The sequence below is a fragment of the Artemia franciscana genome, chromosome 12 (genome assembly GCF_032884065.1).
Source record: "Artemia franciscana chromosome 12, ASM3288406v1, whole genome shotgun sequence".
In the NCBI taxonomy this organism is placed as follows: domain Eukaryota; kingdom Metazoa; phylum Arthropoda; class Branchiopoda; order Anostraca; family Artemiidae; genus Artemia; species Artemia franciscana.
In genome coordinates this window covers 41,013,526-41,029,103 of record NC_088874.1, presented here as the reverse complement: position 1 = coordinate 41,029,103, position 15,578 = coordinate 41,013,526, and the positions used below count along the sequence as shown (strand labels likewise).

Here is a 15,578-nt window from a genome sequence, read left to right as displayed (position 1 = left end):
GAAATATTCATTCTAATTTGTTTCCCACTGTCTTGAGAAATTTCCTATTGTTTCTTCTTGTTTTTGGTGTTTGGAACTATTTGATATTTAAGAATTACTCACTAAACACAAGTATCATTTAATTTGAATAATAAGGTTTTTTCTTTAAATAAGTCAAAAAAAAATTTAGCAAAAGGGTGAGGTGTTGAAGATAGGGGAAAGAATAGTGTTGCTCCTTACTTTCAGCTAAAAAACATGTCTTTCATTTAATTTACTATCGTTTTGTAAATAATGCCGGGAATCCAGCTCCTCCTTCATGGAAAACTCCTTCCCCTAAGAAAAATTCTTCCGTGGAAAGATCCTCCCACGTAATGCCCTCCCCACCGAAAAATTCCCCCCTCTGAGAAGCATCTGTATACTTCTTAATAGCCAATACTATATGCAAATAATAGGCTAAGTTCATAGCTTTAACCTTTCCCCGGGGGAGGGTCGGAAAGGGCAAGTCGTTCCCATAGACATTGTTATTAGATCTTCCGACTATGCTGAACAAAGCAACTATATCAAAATTTTTAATGAAAGTATTTGGGGAAAAATTTGAGCGTGTAAGGGGAGAGTAGCTGCCCTCCAGTGTTTTTGGTTACTTAAAAAGGGCACTAGAGCTTTTGTTTTCCGATCAAATGAGCCCCCTCCCGACATTCTAGGTTAAATGGTTTGATATGATCACCCCTGAGAGAGCCAAAAAAATAATAACAAGTAAATACATAAATACCCATTCGTCATCCTTCTTTTGGCAAAAAAAGCGAAATTCCACATTTTTTGTATAGGGGCTTAAAACTTCTACATTAGGGTTCTCAGATACGTTGAAATTGACGGTGTGATTTTCATTTAGATTTCATGAAGAATTTTCTCAGGTTCGTAACTTTTGATGGGTAAGGTTAAATTTGATGAATTATATTTATTTTGAATAAGCATCAAAATTCAGGTTTTTTTTTATGTATCCATTGTTGCCAAGACTGTGTTTCTTAGAGTTACGGTTACTATTGAGCCATGTTGCTCCTTACTTACGGTTCGTTACCACGAACTGTTTGATATTCAAGAAGGACTCATTGAGCAAAAGAGACATTTAACTAGAATAGTAAGCTCTTTTTGAATTCTAAAAAAATTTAGCGTAAGGGCGAGGTATTGAGGATGGGGAAATACCCCCTCTAATTCGTAATAATTTCTATTCGTTTTAAGTTTTAATATTGCTCCTTACTTTTAGCTGAAAAAAGCTTTTTTTAACTTAATTTCTAATCGTTTTTTAAATAATGCCAGGAAACCTAGCTCTTCCTTCATAGAAAATTCCTTCCCTCACAAGAAATTCCTCCGTGGAAAGATCCTTCCACGTAACCCCCTCTCTGCCGAAAAATCCCCCCCGAAAAGCATATTTATACTTTTTAATAGCCAGTACTATATGTAAACAATATGTAAACAATATATGTAAACAATCCATTGTTACTAAGACTCTGTTTCTTAGAGTTTCAGTTACTATTCCTCCTTTGTTACACCACTCCTTTGTTACAGTTCATTACCACGAATTGTTTGACCAATTTGAAACTTTCGCAGCATACAACAAGAATAATTGATTTATAAGCACGTTTCAGATTTTGTGTTCTATGGAAAAGAATTTATAGTTTAACAAAGATTTATTAATTAACATTCCGCTGTTTAGGCAAATAATTTGGATAAAAAAAAAGACAAAAAAAACAACAAAGGAAACATTGGGTTGGCGGACCAGCTTTTGTGTCACCAAATCCATCACCAAGATTATAACCGACAAGGTTATAATATTCAAGCCCATTAAAAGTATATTATATCTTTTCAGGCAATAGTTTAAAGTGCAGACTTCTTGAAGAAAAATATTGATGATGCCTTCTACTAGTATATCTACTAGGTATATACTAGGTATGTCTACTAGTTTTGCTTTTATTTTTTGTTTTTTTTAGTACCGATGGCGGGTTGGCAGAGGTCTTTGCCGAAATATCCGTTTTCGTTTTTTCGCTTTGTCTTCTTCCACTGGCTGGAAATCACCCCTCGTTTTCTTTTTTTATAATTTTTTTTTTAATCTAGTTTTTGTCAAAAGTCAGGCAGTGTGGTCTTGGAACATGTTTCCGACTAACCCATTGAGTAAATAGTCATGTACCGTGACACAATTGCATTCTAGATAAATTTTCGACTTTAGAACGCAGCCAAAATTAGTTTTACGGGAGCATCGGAAAAAAACACGACCAAAATTTGGAAAAGGGTACAATTTACTATGATTTTCATACCCCAGAATGAACGTTAAATTAATTTTTAAGTATTGTTAAATCAAATATGATTTAGAATTAAAAGTATTAGAGATGAAAATTACGCAATTTTAGTGGACATTAGACACTGTCTAATAAACCCTAGGTTACTTCACAAACCGTCCCGGTGGATGTCAACTTTAAGTAACTTCTATAGTTTAGTTAATGTCAAGTAACTACAGTTCTTATCACCTGAAATGGACCTCTTAAATACCAGTGAAAAGCCCATGCGAGCTTCAGGGTTTTATGCTTCAAAAAACCCTTTCTAGAAAACATAAACATCTTGTTTAGATAACGTAGAAAGCTCCAATACTTGTTAATTTCTAAAGAAAATTCAATTGCATAAAAAGGGGTAAGATAGAGGATATGCCGTAAGCTGCCGTAATCTGCCCTAAGATGCGGCAGGTTGGGAAACGACAGTGCATGTTTCCAAACTGTCTAAGGTGGCACACAAGGGTGCCACAAAGTTGCATCAAGGGTGTTACGATAAAGATACTTCTTGTATTTTGATTGTTAGAAACCAAATAAAATCGAAATCAAAACAAAATTATTTTTATTTTATTTTGAAAATTGCAGTTTTTAGGCACAAGTAGACTTAAGATGAGTCCTGGAGGGGGTCGGATGGGGCTTCGGAACTTTTATTTCTGATGTCTTTGGTACTCTAAAGATGAATGCTGCATGTTAATGGTATTAGAAGAGAAATTAAGAAGTTTTTAGAAGAGAAATTTCGAAGCGGTTAACGCAAAATATCAAACAGTTCGTGGTAACGAACTGTAAAGAATCGCATTTTAATGCTGATTTTGAATATATAAGTTTCATCAAGTTTAGTCTTACCCATCAAAAGTTACGAGCCTGAGAAAATTTGCCTTATTTAGGAAAATAGGGGGAAACACCCCCTAAAAGTCGTAGGATCTTAACACCATCAGATTCAGCGTATCAGAGAACCATACTGTAGAAGTTTCAAGCTCCTATCTACAAAAATGTAGAATTTTGTATTTTTTGCCAGAAGACAAATCACGGGTGCGTGTTTATTTTTTTTTTTTTTTTTTTTTTTTTTTTTTTTTTTTTTTTTTTCTTTTCCCCAGGGGTCATCGTATCGACCAAGTGGTCCTAGAATGTCGCAAGAGGGGTCATTCTAACGGAAATGAAAAGTTCTATTGCCCTTTTTAAGTGACCAAAAAAATTGGAGGGCATCTAGGCCCCCTTCCACGCTCATTTTTTTCCCAAAGTCAACGGATCAAAATTTTGAGATAACCATTTTGTTCAGAATAGTCGAAAACCATAATAACTATGTCTTCGGGGATGAATTACTCCCCCACTATCCCTGGGGGAGGGGCTGCAAGTTACAAACTTTGACCAGTGTTTACATATAGTAATGGTTATTGGGAAGTGTACAGACGTTTTCAGGGGGATTTTATTTTGTTTGGGGGTGGGGCTGAGGAGAGGGGGCTATGTTGGAGGATCTTTCCTTGGAGGAATCTGTCATGGGGAAGAAAAATTCAATGACAAGGGCGCAGGATTCTCTAGCATTACTATAAGAAAACAATGAAAAATAAACATGAAAACGTTTTTTCAAATGAAAGGAAGAAGTAGCATTGAAACTTAAAACGAACAGAGATTATTACGCATATGAGGGGTTCTAAAAATACTTTAGCATAAAGAGCGAGGTACTTAGGAGGAGATAAATACTTGCTCTTTATGCTAAAGTATTTTTAGTAATTTCAACTATTTATTCTTTAAGGGGTCATTCTTAAAGAATTGGGACAAAACTTACGATTTAGTGTAAAGAGCGAGGTATTAACGAGGGTACAAATCCCCTCGTATACATAATAAAAATATAAGGTTATGAAAGTTTGTTACGTAAGTTAATTCTTAAGTTACGTATATTTTTTACTAATAAAAACGTTCGTTAAAAATTAAAAGTTCTAGTTGCCTTTTTAAGTAACCGAAAAATTGGAGGGCAACTAGGCCTCCTTCTCCACCCCTTATTTCTCAAAATTGTCTGATCAAAACTAAGAGAAAGCCATTTAGCCAAAAAAAGAATTAATATACAAATTTTATTTTAATAATTTATGTGCGGAGAGCCAACACCAAACATGCATTAATTCAAAAACGTTCAGAAATTAAATAAAAATCCTCCGCAATCCCTCGCTCTTTACGCTAAAGTTGACTCTTTGCCACAATTCTACTTTTTAAAACAATTTAAAGCTTTAGCGTAAAGAGCGAGGGATTGCGGAGGGGACAACTCATTTCATATACGGAGTAATTTCTGTTCGTTTTAAGTTTTAATGTCGCTCCTTACTTTCAGCTAAAAAAATTAGTTTTTTTTATTTAATTTCCTGATAAGGCCGTAAAAGGCCAAGTTTCTTACCTCATCCATGTTACCCCAGACGAGAATGTAATCTCCAGCGTTAACACTAAGCTCAGCTTCGGGTCGTTCATTTGGGGATTGTTGAAAGGGATCGTAAGAATATCTAAAATATAATAAAAGATAACTGTCAGATTTAAATGTTTCAACCAAAAAATATGGGTAACATATAAAAGTGGAAACCGGCGCTAGTGTCAACAGCAAAAAACTACCAACGCCATTTAGTGTATGGCGACCCTTGGCATTTTTTAAGCTTTGTAATCTTCTCCCGTCAGGAACTAAAGTCAGACACTTACTGCTACCCTAATCTTTCAGTTCCACTAATTAAATTAATTATTCTTATCAATTCACTGAAAAAAATGGCAAGTGTTGCTAGACGCTAGATGGTGTTGATAGTTTTTTTTTGTCCTATTAGTGCCAGTTCTACTGATATAACTCACCCATACTATTATGTCAGAGGTTCATTTTGATAGTAAAAAGGATTATATGGTAATTAACGCTTAAGTTAAACAGAATTAGCTTGGCGTAGAACAATTTGTGCTAGCCAGACTAAAATGTCAAATTGAGACTATAATTTAAGGAAACGATCGTTTTCCTGACAAGTGTCATTAAAGGTTTGATATTCGAATTTATCTCGACCAGTTCGATACACCCAGCTACGCTACTCTTTTTCAAAAATAAACAAACTTGTCTATTTGTGGTGGAAGCTAGGTTAGAAGAAAAATCCCAACAAAAATATCTAAAAGCAAATCTTAAACACTTAAAAAAAAGATAATCAGGAATGCTACCGATCCTAAACATTAATCCTTAGACTACGCCCCCTTCCTTCTTCAAACATAAAAAGGGAGGGATAGGAGCTTCCATATATTCTGAAGCCTCTGTTTTTTTCTAACTATTGTACTAGCCTTCATAAACATTAGCTGAGCTTTCAATAATTGATTACTATTTAATAATATATAATTCTTTGCTAATATTTGTAGAACAAATAGACGTCAAATGACGTCAACGACAACTATCAAGTATTAAGAAGTTTTAGTTGATACATTCTTTTAATTAAGATAATTTATCAATTTCCTTAAGCCCTTGATATACACAGGTCAATTCATTAGGAAGGCGGGTCAGAACATCAACCTAACATCTTTTTGGGCAACTACTTCTATATTTGTTAGAAGTTATATTTCTTATAGACTTCTATATAGAAGTCTATATAGTTATATTTCTCATGGAGACCAGAGAGCCCTTTCCTTATCACATAGCAAGTATACATTTAACCCTTTAGCTTTATTAACTAAAACAATTGAAAAAACCACTGGTGGATTCAAAATTGGCCAGGAGGACCCCTCCCCCCCAGCATTTTTTTAGGCACCCTCATTCTGTTTTTTTTTGTTTTTCAGTGTTTTTAAAATAAACTTGTAAACTTGGTCAATTATTTGCGCCCTTGTCACATTAGCCCCTTCCCCAAGACTTTGCTCTAGGTCCACCTTCGGGAAAGACAATAAAAAAAAATCAATCAAAAATCATATTTCTATTACCTCGCCAGATAAACATAGCAGCGCCCTTTGCCAGGGATATCGAGCATGTCCACTTTGCCATCACCGGATGAGTGTTTTTCCATGTTTGGAACCCCATGAAGAGGTCCATTTAAAAGTGGGGTTTCTAAAAAGATAGAGATTGACATTTCTACTTAATGCAGGCAAATTTAACTGGCCAATACAAAGGGGAAAACATTATAGGCTACCGGAAAAAAAACACTATTACAGGAAATATTATACTGAAAAGAAATTATGCTTGAAAATAAAGTTATAAATTAGACTGCAAACATATATAATAAATAACATAATAAATATTATTTTACATGTTATACTACAAGTTTTAGTCATAAAATATAAGGTCCGGCAAAGTAGCTGGAAAATCATACAAATACACTAGAAGTTAATAAACATAACTGAGCTGCGGGACAACAGAAACCTGCAATATAATGCAATATATTTCGGAACAGACGTGAATCAATATCAATGTTCAACAGATTTGTAGGCTAAAGTTTCAAGTACATTTTGGTGCTAGAAATAAATTTTGACTGCCTCGGCAATTGGTGGCTGACAAGCAATTAATAAAAAATAAACACATTGGAAATTCGAAATACGCATACTCCTTCGCCTTTTTGTCAATGTTCAAACCATTTATGCCATAAATTTTAAATGTCACCAAACAAAAAAGACAACTGATAGAAACACCAAAAAAATCTTCAAATGGCTGTTTCTTTTTATAGTCTTTATGGTTTTGCAAGCCTAACTTACTTATTTTGATTTTTTTTTTGGTAATTTGAAGAGAACAATCACACACAATCACACAGCAGCGTTTCACAGAATATTTATTGCAAGATCCTCCTCGGTCTCCCGTTAGAGACAAGATTTTCCACTTTTCAGCTATTGTCAGCAATGAATATATTCTGCTCGTTCCATACTACGCCATACCCCTGCGAAGGGGATTCAGGTCTGCGTCCCCCAAGTCAAAATTTCAAGATTTTTACAAGTTTTACCTCCTATGTGTTTTCTTTGTTTTGTGTGCTTTTTTTTTAATTTGCCCCTCCCTAAATCCAGTTCCCGTACTGGTTCCTGTGAGATGCCTTCTCTTTTATAGTCCTGACCAAAAGTATGGCTAACGTAGAAGTGGGAATTGGCGCTAGTTGACGAGAAAAACATCAATTTCATCAAGCGGCCGGCGTCTCTTGGTATTCTTGTCTGATCTCGCTTTTTGGAAGAAAATGATTACAAAGCATGAAAAGATACGAAGATACACCATGGTATTGGTGGTTTTCAGTCGACACTAGCGCCAGTTTTCACTCTTTTGGTCCCTACAACGAAAGAAACACAAGGCATTCTTTTTTAATGAACTTCGAATTCTTCGTTACTAGGCGAAAGTAAGAGTTGGTTTTACTTCTCCTAAAGGAAAATTCGCCAATTAATTTAACTAATAAAAATATAAAAAAAATATGAAAAGACAAAATAAGAGAGGTCATATATAAGACATAATAGCTCACATATAAGAGGTCACATAAGAGAGGTTAAGATAAGAGATATCATAATGGCAGTAAAATTTAAAAATTGTGAGTACCATAATAAAAGAAGAAGAAAATAGAAAATCACTATTGAAACATTACGGCTAAATTCTTCCAGCTAATTGGGTGAAGAAAAAGAAGGCTAATTAGCCCCCTGGATAATTCCTTTCAAGTAGGCAATTATATATATATATATATATATATATATATATATATATATATATATATATATATATATATATATATATATATATATATATATATATATATATATATCTGTGTATTCACCCATAAATGTGTAAACTGAACCCCGGATGAAATGTTCTTCATAACGTTTTAAATAATGTCTCTTGTAGCTCATCTAAAAGTTAAACTTCTGAGGGGGTTGCCCAACCAGCAGTATCCCCCTATTAGGTTCAAACAGAAATGTATAGCACAAGGAAAATACTCTTATTTTTATTTTTTGTTTGCCAGAATGCTTATTGTGCTTTAAACCTCAACAAGCTCCAATCAGTTCTTAGAGTCACAGAGAATTTTCGTTGCAAAATAGTTTTCAAGCTTGCATGCGAATCTAGTTCTCAAATTTTGAATTGTACGTAAATTATATACGTACAGTTATATTTGTAATATATACGTAAAATTATATAGTAAATTATATACGTAAATTATATTTTACTATCCTAGGAACTTTAAGGTCTCTCATCCTAGGGTCTATCCTTTTATCCTAGGGTTTTTGTCAACAATGTTTCACTGAATTACTCAGATAATGGTAATTAGTCTAAATTAGCTTTTAGTAAGTCTTGATTTAGAGTGAGCCTTAACCTCTCGAGTTTTAAGCAATCTGGACTTCCAGATTTTTGGGAATTTGGACTCAGGTGGGTATTATAGTGACTGACTACCATAGTGAGTCTTCACCTCTCGGATTTTTCATAATCAGATTCTCTAGATTCTGGGATGATCAATATCTATAAGCCTAGATTGTAGAAAATGCGGGATTCCAAGACTCCGTGAGAGAAAATTCTTGAGACCTTCGACGACGCTGAGCTTGCCGGGTTCTTTGAAGAGTGGCAGGCATGGGCACCCATAAGGGGGGAGGGAAGTGGGACAGGGGGTGGTAGATACCCTCCTTGCCATTTATGTTTTACATTTTTAAAGGGAAAATTGTGTGTTCGTACAATGAGGTGCTCTCTAATGAATATAATAAAGTCTAAAAAATAATAAAGATATTCAAGGATCTAAGGTATTTTTCTTACCCCCCCCCTCCAAAAAAAAAAAAATAAACAAAAAATTTAGCTTATGGGCACCCAAGATGGCAGACTTGATATTATGTAGTAGACCACACAAGGAGATTTTCGCTTCAGGGGACGAAAATGGAAGGGAGAGCTTATGACAGAGTCGAGACCCTTAGCCACTTCAAAGCAATGGAACAATTCCTGTTTTCCAGTCTTTCCTCGTCTGGGTATTTGCAAGGGTAAAACAAGAGGACAAATAATATTCTTCAATGATTGCTTGTTTGGTCCGTAGGTTTTTTACCTCTCCCCCCCCCCCCGTAGGTTTAGAAAAATATCTTTTTTGTGTGTTTTAATAGAATAATACATTTTAGTATTTTCAATGACAAAAAAAATCGTCCAACTTGATTCTGAAAAATACATGTTGCCCTCTCCCCCTGAGTTTAATAAGTTGATACCCTTGACTCTTTTCTGCTCTGTTGGAAAAGCACTGAAGAGAACTCAGTTTCAGACTAATACAACAACCGGCGATGGTCTTGCAAGACAGAGGCTGTTAAATGATATTAAGCTCTTTTTGTGGGAATTTAGAAAACGACGTATTATTGCTTTATTGGCAATGTTCCTAATGTTTTATGTAAAGAACATTAACAAAATCTATACATAAGATGTTGAATATGCTGTCTTGAGTGTTATTATACAGTTTCCTTTTTTATAGGTATTTTTTTACCTTTTTCCTATGGTTTATATAGTAGGCTTTTGCATGGCCTTTGTTTTGCTTATTAGACCATCTGCACATCTATTAGAAAATAGATATCTATTAAAAAATACTAGACATCTATTAGAAAATAGAGACATCTATTGATATTAGAAAATATTAGACATCTATTAGAAAATAGAGGTAAAAAAAGAAAAAAAACACAAAGCTGAAAACATGTACTTACTATCTCTTTCAAAAGATGTCACAATGGGCTGATTTAAAGAAGACCCAACAAATTGGTTTAATCCATTAGCCATTAAGCCACTTGTAGAGAGACTAGGCAGAAAATGTTGCAAACTGCTTCCACCTAGTGACTGCCCCGGAAAATTCATGTTTTGGACTCCAAATCCAGGTAAATTGAATAAACTTGTAGTATTAGTACTAGGCTGACTTATAAAGGGGTCTGAAAGATTCATGTATCCCATATTTGCCATGCTACCAGGAAGAGAATATGAGGGGGCTGTGGTAACTTGACTAACTTGCTGTCGCATCCCTGGGACAGGATCGGAGAGAATTGAGGGAATACCTAAAATCAGGAAATGTGATACCTTAAAATACATATAGTAAATATAACAATATCTTAGAGGTAGAAAGTCAGCCGTGAGTAAAACAGTTGTGGATAGGGTCCCATTGACCCCGTGTTTATGACCAACTCTCTTCATTACGAAGACTAGGGGTCCCAAGTGGGGTAAATCAATTGTGTAAATTAAACAGTTCGTGGTAACGAACTGTAGTAAGGAGCGACCCGGCTCAATAGTAAACAAAACTCTAAAAAACGGAATTTTGATGCTAAAAGATACATCAAAAGAATTGGATTTTATGCTGATTTTGAATATATAAGTTTTATCAAATTTAGTCTTTGTCATCAAAAGTTACGAGCCTGAGAAAATTTGCCTTATTTTGGAAAATAGGGGGTAAAACCCCCTTAAAAGTCATAGAGTCTTAACGAAAATCACACCATCTTGTTTGGCGTATCAGAAAACGCTACTGCAAAAATTTTAAGCTCCTATCTACAAAAATGTGAAATTTCGTATTTTTTGCCAGAAGACAGATCACGGGTGCGTGTTTATTTGTTTGTTTGTTTTTTGTTTTTCTTTCTCAGGGGTCATCGTATTGACCCAGTGGTCCTAGAATGTCGCAAGAGGGCTCATTCTAACGGAAATGAAAAGTTCTAGTGCCCTTTTTAAGTGACCAAAAAAATTGGACGGCACCTAGGCCCCCTCCCACGCTCATTTTCCCCCAAAGTTTACGGATCAACATTTTGAGATAGCCATTTTGTTCAACATAGTAGAAAACCATAATAACTATGTCTTTGGGATGACTTACTCCCCCTTGTAACTTCTGATACTTAAGATTAAACTTGATGAAATTTATATATTTAAAATCAGCATAAAAATCTGATTCTTTTGATGTATCTATTAGTATCAAAATTCCGTTTTTTAGAGTTTCGTTTACTATTGAGCCAGGTCGCTCCTTACTACAGTTCGTTACCACGAACTGTTTGAATCTTCTTCCTAATAAAGTAAAATACAATTATATTGATCGACGTAATCTTGTGCCCCAATTTCTCTCCTACTTTACTTAGACTGTATGATTGGGTGTTTTTAAGTCATCTATGCACATCAAGTGTCCAATTTCCCAATACCCTTCTCTATTAAAAAAAAGGAAACAAAATGAAAACAAAGGGAGTGGAAATTTTTGAACGTGCTTAATAGGGCTAAAAGAAAAAAAAATATTGGATAATATAATTTAGAATATCAATAAGAGCCCAAGGACCAGGGGAGTCAACCTTAAGGGGAATAATAGAAGAAAATATTATATCCAAATGGCGATGAGATACAGGATTAACTGAAGCGCTGATGAACAAGACAAAAAGAAAAGGTTGTGGCATAAGCTGAGATGTGGCGGTTCGGTCCTTTTCTATGCTAGGTCTTATGATTTTAATGGGGCTGCTATATGAAAGTGTTACTTGTAAGATTAGGCAGTAAAACTCGATTACTTCATTCACCAAGAATATAATTAGGAGTGTGTCAATCACAATTTGGTAGCAAATCATTGAGTTCGAAAAACCTAGTAATGGGCTACGGTGAGATTAGTGTTTGATCCAGATTTTATGCCATATTGGGGTTCGCTGAATGACTGATTAAGGTACAGATCCCGGCATTACAAATTTTGTGGCGCTTTATCGTACAGCATAGTACAAAAGTTGTACAAAGTTTTGTACAACATAGTACAAAAATATTCGATTTCAGACTATTTTATTAACATATTGTTAAAACCATGTACCCTAACCTTTAAGTCGCAGAAAAACTGAAAACTGACTCCATGTAGCGCGGAACTTTCTTGAATTCTGGTCAATGTCCCGATTATCTATTTGTTTTGGTTTTCGTTCGACTCACTATTTATTTCATTTTATTTTGGCAAAGAACCCTAGATACCCTCTGCCCAGATAAGAAAGTAAACCAAACCTTTGATAAACCGACACAAAGTCACACCCAAGTTTTGAAAATCAAATCTTTTTCTATCCTGCATTTCTAAGGAGGTAGCACACTCTTGATAACTAGTACTGGAGGGCTACAAAAAATTTGGAAGAATCAAGAAGTGTTGCGCAGGGGCAAAAAAGTTTTAAGAAGACAAATTTATTATTCCACTTTAGACAACTGCAACAATTTCATATTAGAGTTGTTTTTTTTTTCAGAGACAGTATGGTCAGAGTCCCCTCTTCCTCAGGATAAATGTTCCAGCTTCTAAGTTATGCCACAGTAAAAATGTCAGCTAAATACATTTACATTTTGCTGGAAATAAATCTAAGTTGATAAACAAAACCGGTACGAAACAAAAAGCGAGAAATGGGGATAAAAAAATTTGACTGTTGAGTGGCTAAAGGAGAAAAAATATTGATAGGCAAGTCTAAATTTCATCACATTTTCACCATAAAAAAGGGACTGTAAGACGTTTATGAGACAGTAGTTTTCCAAGAGCATAGACAAGAAAGGAGGGGCAATAGGTATTAAACCATTCCAAAGTACTATTAAGTTAATTTGTTTCATTTATTACAGAAGAAGCTTTTTCTTTATTTTCTAATAACCTGTTTTAGGGCTTGAGGGCAAAGAATGTGGGCAAAATTTGGAAGTCTGCCGCTTTAGATATTTCTTTTTTCTGTTATTATAACCTTAAAATAGTTTGAATTTTTTATTTTTTTTAAAGCATGGTAAGTTCAGCCACAATAATAAAATAATTTCTCAGCTGGTAAAAATTTATATTCTGCTTGAAAAAGATGTTTGTACTTACATGTTCTGCTTACTTTGCATTTCAAGTAGATTGAAAGTTTACATTTAAATAGACCTTAGACCTTAATGTAGAGTTAGGATCAAATCAGATGACAATTCAAATAGAATCTGCGCGACGAGTCGATAAGAAAGAATACTAGCCTCCTTCTCTCCGTGTACATAAAATGCAAAATTTTGAAAATTCAGAAAAATACCGTGTGTGCAGTTATTTGCTTTAAATGCTTAATTTCATTAAATTAACGGTAAATTTGGATAGACTGGTAAAACAATCTCCCAGCCTGAAAAGGCGTAAAATCTGTCTGGTAAGGTCTTGTTATCCCTTTTGTATTTCAAGCAGATTGAATATGTATTTCGGCATTTTATTATCATAAAGACTTTGAACTTCAATATTAGGTTCAAAAGGAATCAGATGGTCAGAATTGTGTCTATGCGAGAGTAATCCCACGGGGCGGCTGCCCCTCTCTCTCCCAAAAGCTCATATGCCCACAAAAGTAATAATTTGCAAGACTAAGAAAAAATATGACTGACAGAAAAGTGTTTTCAACCCTCAGTACCCTCACCTAAACAAAAAAAAATAATTTTAAGGGCTTTTTCGCAAACCCTCGTTTTACTTTGAATTTAAATTGATCAAAATACGTTCTCTGTATAGCGTCGAATTTGAATCAAAACTGCCGCGAAGTTCACATGCATTAGTAAAACAGTCTCTCAGGAAAACAGTTGGCAAAGGGAAAACAAGGCATAAGACGAATTTCGTTTAGGAGTTCTGGCAAATTCCCCAAATGTAAATTTTCGCTGAAAAATTCACTCCCTGGAAACTTCCCTCCCCATGAAAATTATCCCCGTGGAAAATCCCGCCAGCAGAAAATTTACCCACGCCCACCCAAAAACGTATGCATACTTCCTAATAACAAATATTATAGGTAACCAATGGAAAAATTTTGTAACTTAAAGACCTTTCTTTGGGGGCTGTGGCGGGTAATGATATCTCCAAAATGTATAAACATTCGGCCTTTCAACCATGCTAAAAAAAAGGCTACATCAAATTTTGATCGGACGGTTTTGATAAAAAAAAGGGGTGTGGGAGGGGGCTAGCTGCCCTACAACTTTTTTGTCGCTTAAAAAGGGCATTAGAAATTTTTATTTTTATTTGAATGAACTCTTTCTCGATATTCTAGGACCACTTGATCAATAGGATCACCCCTGGGAGAAAAACAACAACAAATAAACACGCATCCGTGATCTTTCTTCCGGCAAAAAATACAAAATTCTACATTTTTGCAAGATGGGAGCTTGAAACCACTTGTAATTACTGTTCGTTTCGATTTTCATTTATTTATTGATAGTGATTTGTGGCAGTTTTACACTTAGAAGATTCTTTGACTTTATTTCTGCTCATTTTTTGCCTAATGGAGCTCTTTACTTTTCTTTGAAAAACTTGTTGTGGGGAAAGAGTTTTCTTTAATTAATTTTATTAAAAGTGAAGCACCAGTACTTATATTTATGATTTTTTAATGTGTGTTTATTGTTTATAATATATTGCGTAATGTTTTAAATTCACAAATTAGCGCGTTTGCTAAGTAGTTACTTTTCTTCACTACCGCTAGAATAGCACCTACTTCAATAGTACCTTCTTTTGTCAATGTTCTGATTGGTTCTCTGATACGCTGAATCTGATGATGTGATTCTCGTCAAGATTCTATGACTTTTAGGGGGTGTTTCCCCTTTTTACCGAAATAAGGCAAATTTTCTTAAGCTCATAATCTTTAATGGTAAGACTAAACTTAGTGAAACTTATATATTTGAAATCAGAATAAAGATCCGATTCTTTTAATAAATCCATTGCTATCAAAATTCCATTTTTTGAAGTTTCGGTTACTATTGAGCCGGGTCACTTCTAGCTTACAGTTCGTTACCACGAACTGTTTGATTCACCGTTTTAAAAGTCATTTATACATGATGTAAGCAGTTTCTTTCTCGAGGAAAATGTGTCATTTCTAAATTCAAATAACTAATACCAAAATGGCATTTAAAAATATTCAAGGGTATTAAACCCATTTTTGCAAGGAAAAATCCACCATTCTGACTTTCAAGTATCCGGTTCTTATTGATTGGAATATACATAATTGATTGACACATCACTGCCTTGAGGAGGATATGACACATGTTTCAATGAAGAACTAGGTAAGAGCAGTTCGAGGCACTGGTCTGAATGAACCATTATCAAACAGCAAGCGCTACAAAAAATGCGATACGAATTCACTTTCTAGGCTTATATTGGAAGAAATATTCATATGTTTAACTCGTATTTTAGGCACGACAGGCTGCCCAGAAATTGTTCAATTTGTCAATGTGACTGGAGCCTAACGAAAGAAAGACGTCCTCGAATGGAATAGGACGAGGTTAAAATATCTAGGAACGTCACGGGAAAAATAGTGAAGTTCAGAAGAAAAGGAGCGGAGCAGGATGGAGAAGGAGCGTCCGTAGCTGTTTTAGACTCGGGCTGTTTGATCTTACAGCGAATTCTCAGTAGCGGTAGCAGTAGTAAGCATTATAGTGTCAATCCTATACCT

General features: G+C 34.8%; 1 protein-coding gene across 12 annotated transcripts in view; it reads right to left on the bottom strand.

Annotated features, from left to right (window-relative positions):
- Window positions 1–15,578, bottom strand: part of LOC136034132 (RIMS-binding protein 2-like) — a 317,880-nt gene that overhangs the window by 134,032 nt on the left and 168,270 nt on the right. For all 12 annotated transcript variants that reach the window (XM_065715293.1, XM_065715294.1, XM_065715292.1 and 9 more), the window contains 3 exons: window positions 9,903–10,244; window positions 6,207–6,330; window positions 4,678–4,780 (listed from right to left, as the gene is read on the bottom strand). In XM_065715293.1, the coding sequence (XP_065571365.1) occupies window positions 4,678–4,780; window positions 6,207–6,330; window positions 9,903–10,244 (569 nt within the window). The remainder of the gene's footprint in view (window positions 1–4,677; window positions 4,781–6,206; window positions 6,331–9,902; window positions 10,245–15,578) is intronic.